Below are 12,500 nucleotides of genomic sequence, written 5' to 3' on the forward strand. Positions count from 1 at the left end.
CTGATATATAACACCAGCACCAACCTGATATATAACACCAGCACCAACCTGACTCTATATAACACCAGCACCAACCTGATATATAACACCAGCACCAACCTGACTCTATATAACACCAACACCTACCTGATATATAACACCAGCACCAACACCAACCTGATATATAACACCAGCACCAACCTGATATATAACACCAGCACCAACCTGACTCTATATAACACCAACACCAACTTGATATATAACACCAGCACCAACCTGATATATAACACCAGCACCAACCTAATATATAACACCAGCACCAACCTGATATATAACACCAGCACCAACCTGCTCTATATAACACCAACACCAACCTGATATATAACACCAGCACCAACCTGATATATAACACCAGCACCAACCTGACTCTATATAACACCAACACCAACACCAACCTGATATATAACACCAGCACCAACCTGACTCTGTATAACACCAACACCAACCTGACTCTATATAACACCAGCACCAACACCAACCTGACTCTATATAACACCAGCACCAACCTGACTCTATATAACACCAACACCAACACCAACCTGATATATAACACCAGCACCAAACTGACTATATAACACCAACACCAACCTGATATATAACACCAGCACCAACCTGATATATAACACCAGCACCAACCTGACTCTATATAACACCAATACCAAACTGATATATAACACCAGCACCAACCTGACTCTATATAACACCAGCACCAACACCAACCTGACTCTATATAACACCAACACCAACCTGATTTATAACACCAACACCAACCTGATATATAACACCAACACCAACCTGACTCTATATAACACCAACACCAACCTGACTGTATATAAGACCAGCACCAACACCAATCTGACTCTATATAACACCAACACCAACCTGATATATAACACCAACCTGATATATAACACCAACACCAACCTGATATATAACACCAACACCAACCTAACACCAACCTGATATTACACCAACACCAACCTGACTCTATATAACACCAACACCAACCTGATATATAACACCAACACCAACCTGATATAACACCAACACCAACCTGATATTACACCAACACCAACCTGACTCTATATAACACCAACACCAACTTGATATATAACACCAACACCAACCTGACTCTAACTCCTGTCTAGTAAGTCTAGTAAGGGATGCTAGCCAGTAAGAGATGCTAGCCCCCATGGGACGTGCTAGTTAAAGATGCTAGCCAGTAAGGGATGCTAGCCCCCATGAGATCTGCTAGTTAGAGATAATAAGGGACATGCTAGTAAGAGATGCTAGCCCCCATGGGGCGTGCTAGTAAGAGATGCTAAGGGGCGTGCTAGTTAGAGATGCTATCCCCCATGGGACGTGTTAGTTATGGGACGTGCTAGTTTGAGATGCTAAGGGGCGTGCTAGTTAGAGATGCTAGCCCCCATGGACGTGCTAGTTTGAGATGCTAAGTGGCGTGCTAGTTAAAGATGCTAGCCCCCATGGACGTGCTAGTTATAGATGCTAAGGGGCGTGCTAGTTAGAGATGCTAGCCCCCATGGGACGTGCTAGTTAGAGATGCTAGCCCCCATGGGACGTGCTAGTTAGAGAAGCTAGCCCCCATGGGTATTAGTTTTCTTTCTAGTACGCTCGCCTCCCTGATCCCTGTAGGTTGCGGGTTTGAGCTCAGACAGGTGCCATGTGGTCGGTTAAACACAACGCAGTAACAATAACACCTACCGCACTATAACTCCTCAATCAACACAAAACACAATCAGAAATCACACCATCTCAATAACACCCACCGCACTATAACTCCTCAATCAACACAAAACACAATCAGAAATCACACCATCTCAATAACACCCACCGCACTATAACTCCTCATTCAACACAAAACACTAATCAGAAATCATACCATCTCAATAACACCTACCGCACTATAACTCCTCAATCAACACAAAACACTAATCAGAAATCACACCAACTCAATAACACTAACCTGACAATAACTCCTCAACCAACATAATAAGTAACATTTCAATAATATCTCAATAAACACTTTCAGTAATCAAGCATTAAGTATTTCTGTTAAAATTAAATGCAGTTTTGGGTAAATGGTCACACTTGAAAATGTAGATAACTCTCTCTCTCTCTTTTCTGTCTTTCTGTGTGTGTGTGTTTGTGTGTGTGTGTGTGTGCTGCAGGAAAATACCAAGCACTGTGGGGGAGCGTCTGCCATCTCACTGTGTGTGTCCCTCTTTGTGCTCTGCCTGTGCACTACTCTCCTGGGTATACGGTGACACACACACACACACACACACTCCCACATTTCCAGGAGCTTCTGGGAGATGCCCACAGGGCAAAGGCACGCTTGCATGATGTCATACACACTGCTTCATTTAATCCCTCTGCAAAGGATTGCTTATTTTCACCTGAAAGACTTGTGTGGTCATATACACACACACACACACACACAGAAGAGGAAATCCAGAGATGGTGTGTGTTTGATGTGGGTCAGTCTTGATTCTTGTCCTCAGATAGAGACACACACACACACAGAGAGAGACACGGTGACAAAGACTCGACTCTAGCTTCATGGAAAGCCTTGTTTGGTCAATGCTGTCCCATCCCACTGGACGAGTCCTAATAAGGATTGTGTTTCCTGTTTCACACATAATCATCTGTCTGAACTCTGGGTCCTCCTTAGGACACGTATATAAGGATTGTGTTTCCTTTTTCACACATAATCATCTGTCTGAACTCTGGGTCCTCGTTAGGACACGTATATAAGGATTGTGTTTCCTTTTTCACACATAATCAATTATCTGTCTGAACTTTGGGTCCTCGTTAGGACACGTATATAAGGATTGTGTTTATTCTGCATGTGGATTTCCCTTTATCTATGGGGTTAATGGGCGAACTAGATTTGGATATCCAATCAGACTCCTTGCAAGGAGTTGTCTGGACTTCCACGCCATCAGGACACGGACATGTCTTATGCCTGAGTCATGTTCCCTACGTATAAAAAACATGGGTAACGCTTTAGAATAACATGTGCTTATTAGGTATTAACAGTGCATAATAAGCAGTTAACAATTCATTACTAACAGTTAGTTAACTGTTGTTATCCTTTAATAACATTAACTAACTGTTAACATGCAGCTTGTAAGTGTTAATAAGCAGCCTTTTAGGTTACTTACAAGCATATTTGTTAACAGTTGCAAGTGTTAACAAGCAGCTTGTTAATGCTTGTTAATGGTGTATAAGACAAAAAGGTGGATAACTAATACGCTTATAAGACCTTTCTTACCTATTTGTAGTACATTTTGCAGCCCCCCAATCTAAAGCGAGGACCATGTAGCCTATAGTTCCACAAGCCCAACCTTCTATCTCTCTATACTATATCTCTCTATCTAGCTTGGTTTAGCTGTGAGAAATGCACCTTTAAAATTGTTGCAGTGAGCAGGAATCGAACCCCGGTCTCCTGCTTCAAAGAGTGCATCGCTACTTACTGAGCTACACTACTTTTCTTGTACAGCTGATGAAATTGTTTATTTTGATTCTATATTCCGAAGTGCTATATCACACTAGCTATGCTTTTTACAAATATGTTTCTGATGGAAAAGTGGTGTTTAATTAATGCAGAAACAGACCACGAATGTTCGCCTCTGTTCAAGGCAAACTGAAACATGTTTCAAATCGATCACGAACGTTCGCCTATGTTTGCAACTTTAAACCAGAGCTTTGAACGCACCCACTTATCGTCTTTAAGCCTCGGTTGCTAGGTAACCAAACTATATACAAAGCTGGCATGTCTTTAGACTGCTGACAAACTGACAAACTGTTTTATGCGTTCACTGAACAAAGATTATGGAAATGAAACACCACTTTTCCATCAGAAACATATTTGTAAAAAGCATAGCTAGTATGATATAGAACATCGGAATATTTTCCATCAGCCAATTAGGAACAGTAGTGTAGCTCAACAAGTAGCAATGCACTCTTTGACGCGGGAGACTGGGGTTTGATTCCTGCTCACTGCAACAATTTTGAAGGTGTATTTCTCACAGCTAAACCAAGCTCGATAAAGAGATACAGTATAGAGAGATAGAAGGTTGGGCTTGTGGAACTATAGGCTACATGGTCCTCGCTTTAGATTGGGGGGCTGCAAAATTTACTGCAAATAGGTAAGAAAGGTCTTATAAGCGTATTAGTTATCCACCTCTTTGTCTTACACACCATTAACAAGCATTAACAAGCTGCTTGTTAACACTTACAACTGTTAACAAATATGCTTGTAAGTAACCTAAAAGGCTGCTTATTAACACTTACAAGCTGCATGTTAACAGTTAGTTAATGTTATTAAAGGATAACAACAGTTAACTAACTGTTAGTAATGAATTGTTAACTGCTTATTATGCACTGTTAATACCTAATAAGCACATGTTATTCTAAAGCGTTACCAAAACGGTAATGTCCGTTTCAAACGTCGGTCTGTTTTGTCCATCTGTGACCTTTTGTGCAATAACGTGGATGAAACGAATGCAGAGTGTGTATGTGTATATGTATGTGCATTCGTATTTAACATTGATCATAAATTAGCCTTTAGCCTGTAGATCTCTCTGTGTGTGTAGGTTTAAGTTAAATCCCCCCTGTTGACTAGCCATTGAGGAGACTGTATTTGTGTATAGTGTGTACTGTATGAGGACCCTATAGACATTCCTGGTGTCCTCAACACCACATCGCTATGTAGGTGGGCCTTCCTTTTTAACCTTTAAACTCTAACCCTCTCCAGATCATCCTGAGCTGCCAAGATGTCTCCTAGTCAGTTTTTGACCTTTCATCTTAGCCGTTCAGAGGTCAAATACTTTGCTCTAATGTCTATTGTGCAATGCCAATCCAGCACGATGTCATAGATTCCGGTGTGATGTCATTCATTTGGAGGTGATGTCACAGAGGTCGATGTTATGTTATGTCACGCACACACTGGCTTTCTCCCACTTCAACCTAAGTGTGTTGTATTGGCCATGAAGTCTTGCAAAATGCTGTGACGTCTCCGACAGGATACCATAACATCTCACCAAGAACAATAAGTAGAACTGCAACGGCAAAAAATATCCCTCTAGCGCTATAGTTATGGTTCTTGGTGTGAACGGCCCTTTAGGATGCTCCACCGCGGGCCCTCTGGGGCTTCCCTGTGGATGGAGAGACTGGAGGAGAGTCCACAAACGGCCCTTCTGGCTATGCTGTTGCCTTGGTTACAGGGCACTGATCCATGACGGCTCTGGGGTGATCGTGATCTCAACGTGCTGCTCTCCTCTCCTCTGTGTACAGCTGAAAGATTAATCAGCTTTTAATCGATCGAAATCGCAATTTGAACAAATGCAATTAGCAAATCGTGAAAGTTGCCCAAGAAGTAATATCGGCCATTTTTAAACGTATTATAAAGTGAATATTGAACTGAAGCTTGATTTTAAAAAATCAGAAAACCATTCAGCCCACCTCAGTGTGTGTCTGTGTGTGTGTGTGTTGCCCGCCTCCTTCACACTCGCCCCTGTGTCTGTCCCACTCTGGGGCCTGGAAAGGAAGGCATTTTACACGTTACCATGACAGCTGGTTTTTAATACTGTCTCATGAGGGTTCTGTGGCTGCTGCCATGGTAACTTGAGCATCTGGACTGTGACTACTGAACTACTTTTTGTGTTTACTCTGTTGCTATGGAAACCTAGTATAGTAGCGTACTCTTCAGCAGGCATACTGTATGATACTGCACTGTTTTATGACCTTTGATTCTGTCATACCAAATAAACTTCCCCTTGACAACACCTCTCTTCGTTAATTAATTAACCTGCTGTCCCACGAACCAGGTGTCTCTGTCTCAGCACTGTGACCAACAACCCTGAAGACAACATGGAGTACCAAAACTCAGCCACAAGAATGACTCGCTTCTTCTAAGAGATGAAGTCACAGGGCTCGTCATTGCTACTGCTGTGTATGATAATGCAATGAGGACATATTGGTGTGTGTGTGCCTGATGTCGTCTGCACTGGCTGCGTGACAAGTGTGTGTGTGTGTGTGTGTGCCTGATGTAGTCTGCACTGGCTGCGTGAAAAGTGTGTGTGTGTGTGTGTCTGATGTAGTCTGCACGGCAAGCATCAATGAGCCTCTGATTTACGGTGAACATCAGAAATCGTGCTTGAAAACAGATGTAAAGTCACATGCATACTTGACGCTAAATGCTGACAAGCTCAACTATCACATTTCTGGTTGGGTGGCACTTGCTTGTGATGGTCAACTGGATCAACGGGAGGGGGGGGGGGGCTAGCCACCCCATCTCGCTACGCCCCTCCCTGTAGGAGGACCCTTCAGATTAAGACATGAGGCAGGAAGAGTTGACGTTTTGAGATTTATTATTTCGGTACAAGAGTACAAGACACATGCGTTCACATCCTGGTAGGTGAGCAGCTGTCTGCTCACTGACTTACCTTTACAGGGAGTGGCAGCTCACCCAGTTAGCAGCTAATTCTGTTAGCAGCTAACACTGTCTGCTCACTGGCTTACCTTTAGCAGCTAATTCCGGTTAGCAGCTAACACTGGAGAAAACATCTGGGTTCTGATCTGTCTGTTTAAGTGTTGCCACTAGATGAGAACTGATGTCCATTTTAGCGTTAGCTGCTAGCTGACAACTGATGCCAGTTTTAGCATTAGCTGCTAATTGAGAACTGATGTCCACTTTAGCATTAGCTGCTAGCTGATAACTGACACCAGTTTTAGCATTAGCTGCTAACTGAGATCTGATGCCTATTAGAACATTAACTGAGAACTGATGACTGTTAGCATGTTAGCTAAAGGCATGCATGCATGGAGCGAAGCCCCAGTGGTGCAGCAGGGGGATGCCCAGAGGAGAGAACTTGCTCTGGGGCACCAGCAGAGGCATGCAGCCCCATCCAGCCGTTACACACACCACGGATACACACATCGTTGATGGAGTCTGCCAAACCAATCAGCTTCAAGTAAGTTCATCTTGAAACTGCCCTAAATACAGACACACACACACACACTTCCATTTGCCCTGTGCTTAACAGCAGCATGTACATCACATGATCCCTTCAACATTGTCCTAATGCTACACTTTTAGAAAACAACAATACATTTTAAAAAAACTTAAACGGTCACATTTTCAACCATTTCAGAGAGCACATTCCTCACTGCAGAACTGCTGAGGGCTCTTCATGTGAACACTGGACAATAGCCAGAGTGCAGATCCAGATAGCCCCACAATACTGGGGTTTCACAAAGAATCTTTGCAGACTTCACACACACACACACACCTTTTTGCTTCAAACATTGCTTTACACTGTTATCACCTTGCAGAAAGAAAAACTCATTAGTACATTCAACATATTCCATGTTCATGTAATGATGCAAACCTTTCATCAGAGTCAGTGTGTCCATGCAGCGCTTGTCTGTGCCTTTGTTTTGTCAGTGTGTCTGTGCTACCAGATACGTGTGGTCACAGCTCAATATGGCGGACATATTTCAGTCGCTGTCAACATGGATCTTTAGTCACTTTTGTCCCTTTTACAGTTGCTGGAGTTTTTACATTCCTTGGGTTTGGAGAGATACAGTACATATGGGGCTCAAGGCTCAATGTGACCGAGGAAGCAGGAACAGCACAACCACTGAATGCTCCACTCTACAGCCATGAACACAATCAGACCCGAGCTGCCCTCTAGTGGCCATTTGGAGAACAAGCAATCAGGTGCAAGTGAGAACAGCTATGAAAGGAACCTGACAGTGAAGTCAAGAGATTCATCACTACATTTGCAGGGGAAACGAAGGATCTGTAGTCAATGACATCATTGTCAGGTAGGAGCACTAATACACAGGAAGTCCCCTTGGCTTTAAGCATGAGCAGATGGGTTTAACAGTCAGTTTCTACCAATCTCTATGGAGATGGATTTCTCACAACCTTCCATATTCTCTCATGTTGTTTCATAGTCCTTCTCCATTCATTTCTCCCATTCACCCTCAATCTTGTTTATTTCTCACAATCTCAGTCGTTCTCATCCATGTCATCAATTCTTCCTCTGCTGTTTCGGTCTCCCATCAGGCCTGCTTTGTTATCAGTAACAGTTGCCGTCTTTCTTTGGTGAAGAGAGACATCATTTAATTTACACTTTATCTGGGTGGGAAGCACACAAACCCACTCCCTCTGGGTTTCAAACAAGGGGTATAATTTGTGTTAAAGATTCCATAATAAAAGAAGCACTGCGTGTCTAATTAATCTGTCTACAGCCACTGGTGCTATGCTACACTACGCTACGCTACACTACAGCCACTGGTGCTAGCTCGATGGTGTTTTATGCCCCCAACGTCGTCTTCCAGGCAGAGCTGCCACCGCTGACTTAAAGGCACCTAACCCTAATCTTAACCCATGCCTAACCCTAGTGCTGCCTTGAAGACAACATTGGGGGCATAAAATACCAAGAACCCTGGTGCTACGCTACACTATGCTACACTACACTACAGCCACTGGTACTATGCTACTCTACACTATGCTACGCTACACTGCAACCATTGGTGCTACGCTACACTATGCTATGCTACACTACAACCACTGGTGCTACACTATGCTACGCTACACTACAACCATTGGTGCTACGCTACACACTGGTGCTACGCTACACTACAGCTCTACTGTAGGGCACATTCCAATAAACATGAATACTCAACACAATAAAAACAACCACTGTGTCTCTCTAACACAATTCTAACCCCTTACAGCCACAGCACAGAGCCACCACTGGTATACCACACAACACATCTCCCTGCTTTTTCTATCTACGTGTGTGTGTGTGTGCGCGCGTGTGTGTGTGTGAGAGAGAGGCTGGCCCATAGCCAAGATCATATGGTGTCAGTGTGAGAAAGAGACACACACACACACAGCATATGGAAAGTCTGTCTGAAACTACACATGCTGTGTGTATGTGCATGTGAGCTCTGCACTGATTGGAATATTCCTAAATGAGGTGTGAACTGTAGTGTGTGTGCGTGCGTGTGTGTGTGCGTGTGCGTGTGTGTGTGTGAGAGAGAGAGAGAGACTCCAGTCAGGTTATCCCCTGTCCATCATGCATCTCAAACAGAGTAAGTTAGTGGTGGCATACAGGTGCTATGACACACACACACACACACACATGCACAAGATAACACGAGGCCTGTGTTAGTGCTGTGCCCAGAGTGTGTTGCAGCATTTGGTAGATATGGGGACGTGGGAGTGCAGCGGTTACAGCAGAGACAGTGCATAGCGTGCAGATGGTGAAGGCTAATCTGATCTGACCCACACAGAGCACACACACACACACACACTCACACACACACACACTCACACACACAGACTGGACATTCCTCATCCACCTGGAGGAGGACATATCAACCAGGAAGGTGTTTTACATACAACACAGGTCAGTGTTCTGTAGCACTGATCAAGGTTCTTCAGGTTCCCAATGGATTTCTCCTGTCTAGGATAACACTATGTTCTGTATTCTGTGTTCCGTGTTCCGTGTTGGAACACCTGGTCCAGGTGGTATATTTGGAATAGTCCACCACAGGATCAGACCAGGAAGTTCCCAAACCATTCCGTTCTCACAGGCGTCAACATTCCCAGAAACACACTCTGGGGAGTACACACACTCTGGGGACCATACACACTCTGGGGAGTACACACACTCTGGGGACCATACACACTCTGGGGAGAACACACTCTGGGGACCATACACACTCTGGGGAGTACACACACTCTGGGGAGTACACACACTCTGGGGACCATACACACTCTGGGGAGTACACACACTCTGGGGACCATACACACACTGGAGAGTACACACACTCTGGGGAGTACACACACTCTGGGGACCATACACACACTGGAGAGTACACACACTCTGGGGAGTACACACACTCTGGGGACCATACACACACTGGAGAGTACATATCCACACAGCCTGGGCAACACACATCCTGGAGAGGGAGTACACACACCCTTAGGAGTACACACTCTGGGTGACATTAACCCTGGAGAACACGCACCCTGGAGAACACACACCCTGGGGAACACACACCCTGGGAACACACACCCTGGGCCATCTACCCTGGAAAACACACACCCTGGGAACACACACCCTGGGTCATCTACCCGGGAGTAGGTAGAACTGGTAGAACTGCCCCGCTCCTGGGTGAACTAGAGCTGCTTGTTTGGAAGAGCACACAGCGTTTGCTACTTATGACCCTGTAACTTCCTGCTGACGGAGACAGCCAATGAAACATGGCGGGCGCACGCATGTGACTAGTCACATGACCTGTTTCCCACCAATCTGATTGGGTGGAGCAGATTCTTTGCCACACCTCAGCTTCTTCCCTTTCGTGAGTATAAAAGGTAAACACACACACACACACATACACAAAGTGCAACACCAGCATCCAAACAGATGTGCTTCAAACACAGAACTAAATACACACACACACACACACACATGCATAAGAACATTCTCCCTGATAAGGTACAACCTGGACATCCCCAACAATACACACACCTTGCAAGCGTTCCAATACTGTAGGTAAAATAGGCAGTGGTACTGAACAACACACACTCATACACACACACACACACACACACAGATATTTGTACACCAGTCATATACACAACGTATCAGGCCAGAGGGATGGCCTGAGAGGTTCTGATTGGGTAGTAGTCATTCTTAGGCCTGTCCTCCTCTGTGCATCTCTGCTCTGATTGGTGAGTGGGATTTTGCAGGCGGGCTCTTCTGCCTTGGCCTGCTCTTGATTGGTGGATGGGGAATTGTAGGCCTGCTCCTTGCTCTGTCTACCTTATGTGATTGGTTAGTGGGGCATTTTAGGCAGATTCATCCTTCTCAGCCTTCTCTGATTGGTGGATGGGGTGTTGTAGGCAGGTTCTCCTTCTCTCAGCCTTCTCTGATTGGTGGATGGGGGGTTGTAGGCAGGCTCCTATTGCTCAGCCTGCAGGCTGTCTGGTTTGCTGGCAGGAGCTTTGAAGCCACTCACCTCCTCAAACACCAGCTCTGTGTGGGAGATCACAGCATGAGGCACACACACACACACACAATCACAAATCATTTCCCCTCTGCCTACACAAAGCTGCTTACTTTTAAGTATAAGACACAGCCCTCCACATATGATCTCCCCTCAACACACACACACACACACACAGAGAGAGAGAGAGAGATTGCCCCATCACCCCGCCCGAGTATTTTTCCACTCCAAACACCCTCAGTCTCCAGTCTCCTGTCACACACACACACACACACACAAATACACACACACTGCTTGTGGTCACCTTTCCACTCCTCCAGCGTGCGGTCCTTGCTCTCGAGCGTCTGGTCGTACGGGGAGGCCTCGGGCTCGTCGTCCGGGTCGTGGTACTGGGAGAAGTAGGGGTGGGACAACGCCTCGCACGCTGTGATACGCCCATCACAGTCCAGCACCAGCATACGCTTCAGCAGGTCCACCGCTGACCAGGGAGAGAGGGAGAGAAGGAGGGAGAGAGAAGGAGAGAGGGAGGGAGGCAGGGAGGGAAGGATGGAGAGGGAGGGAGGGAGAGAGAGAGAGAGAGAAAAGGAGGGAGAGAGAGAGAGGGGGTGAGAGAAAAGGAGGGAGAGAGGGAGGGAGAGAGAGAGAGGGGATGAGAGCAGGAGAGAGAGTGGTGGGTGAAGAGAGAGAGGGGTAGAGAAACAATGAGAGATGACTGAGCATGAGGTGCACTAATTGCTTATTTGGGTCATTGTTTTCAGGGCACTGTCAATATTAGGTATTACTACACAAGTCTGCATCGTGTCTGTCTTGTGATTGGGTCCTTTGGGGCTGTCTGCTCTGTGATTGGGCTATCTGAGGGACTGCCTGCTCTGTGATTGGGCCATCTGGTGTGCAGTCTGCTCTGTAATTGGGCTATTTGAGACTGTCTGCTCTGTGATCTGCCCATTGGCCCTCTCACCTAGTGGGTTGGCCCCTCTGAAGATCTTCTCCAGGTCCTGCTGGGGCATGAAGGGCAGAGACTGGATGTACTTCTGCGCCTGTGGACAACAGGAAGTGGACATGGGGACAACAGGAAGTGGACATTTACATTAGCGCCTGGGGACAACAGGAAGTGGACATGGGGACAACAGGAAGTGGACATTTACATTAGCGCCTGGGGACAACAGGAAGTGGACATGGGGACAACAGGAAGTGGACATTTACATTAGCGCCTGGGGACAACAGTAAGTGGACATGGGGACAACAGGAAGTGGACATTTACATTAACGCCTGGGGACAACAGGAAGTGGACATGGGGACAACAGGAAGTGGACATTTACATTAGCGCCTGTGGACAACAGGAAGTGGACATTTACATTAGCGCCTGGGGACAACAGGAAGTGGACATTTACATTAGCGCCTGGGGA

At 45.7% G+C, this 12,500-nt stretch overlaps 2 protein-coding genes across 2 annotated transcripts in view; one reads left to right on the forward strand and one right to left on the reverse strand.

Moving 5' to 3' along the window:
- The window catches only part of cacna2d4a (calcium channel, voltage-dependent, alpha 2/delta subunit 4a), a 168,619-nt gene extending 165,572 nt beyond the window's left edge, over positions 1-3,047 (forward strand). Inside the window, exon 40 of the mRNA XM_076296229.1 lies at positions 2,229-3,047. Within this exon, the coding sequence (XP_076152344.1) occupies positions 2,229-2,324 (96 nt within the window). The 3' untranslated portion in view covers positions 2,325-3,047. The remainder of the gene's footprint in view (positions 1-2,228) is intronic.
- A 3,376-nt stretch (positions 3,048-6,423) lies between these two features.
- mapk11 (mitogen-activated protein kinase 11) overlaps positions 6,424-12,500 on the reverse strand; it is a 17,836-nt gene continuing 11,759 nt past the window's right edge. Inside the window, exons 10-12 of the mRNA XM_076296226.1 lie at positions 12,053-12,131; positions 11,399-11,572; positions 6,424-11,123 (exon numbers count right to left, since the gene is read on the reverse strand). Coding sequence (XP_076152341.1) covers positions 11,050-11,123; positions 11,399-11,572; positions 12,053-12,131 — 327 coding nt within the window. The 3' untranslated portion in view covers positions 6,424-11,049. The remainder of the gene's footprint in view (positions 11,124-11,398; positions 11,573-12,052; positions 12,132-12,500) is intronic.

The sequence above is a fragment of the Alosa pseudoharengus genome, unplaced genomic scaffold (assembly GCF_046254945.1).
Source record: "Alosa pseudoharengus isolate Yale_2024_CS ecotype anadromous, Long Island Sound unplaced genomic scaffold, YU_APseudo_1.1 YU_APseudo_1.1_scf_20, whole genome shotgun sequence".
Lineage (NCBI taxonomy): Eukaryota > Metazoa > Chordata > Actinopteri > Clupeiformes > Clupeidae > Alosa > Alosa pseudoharengus.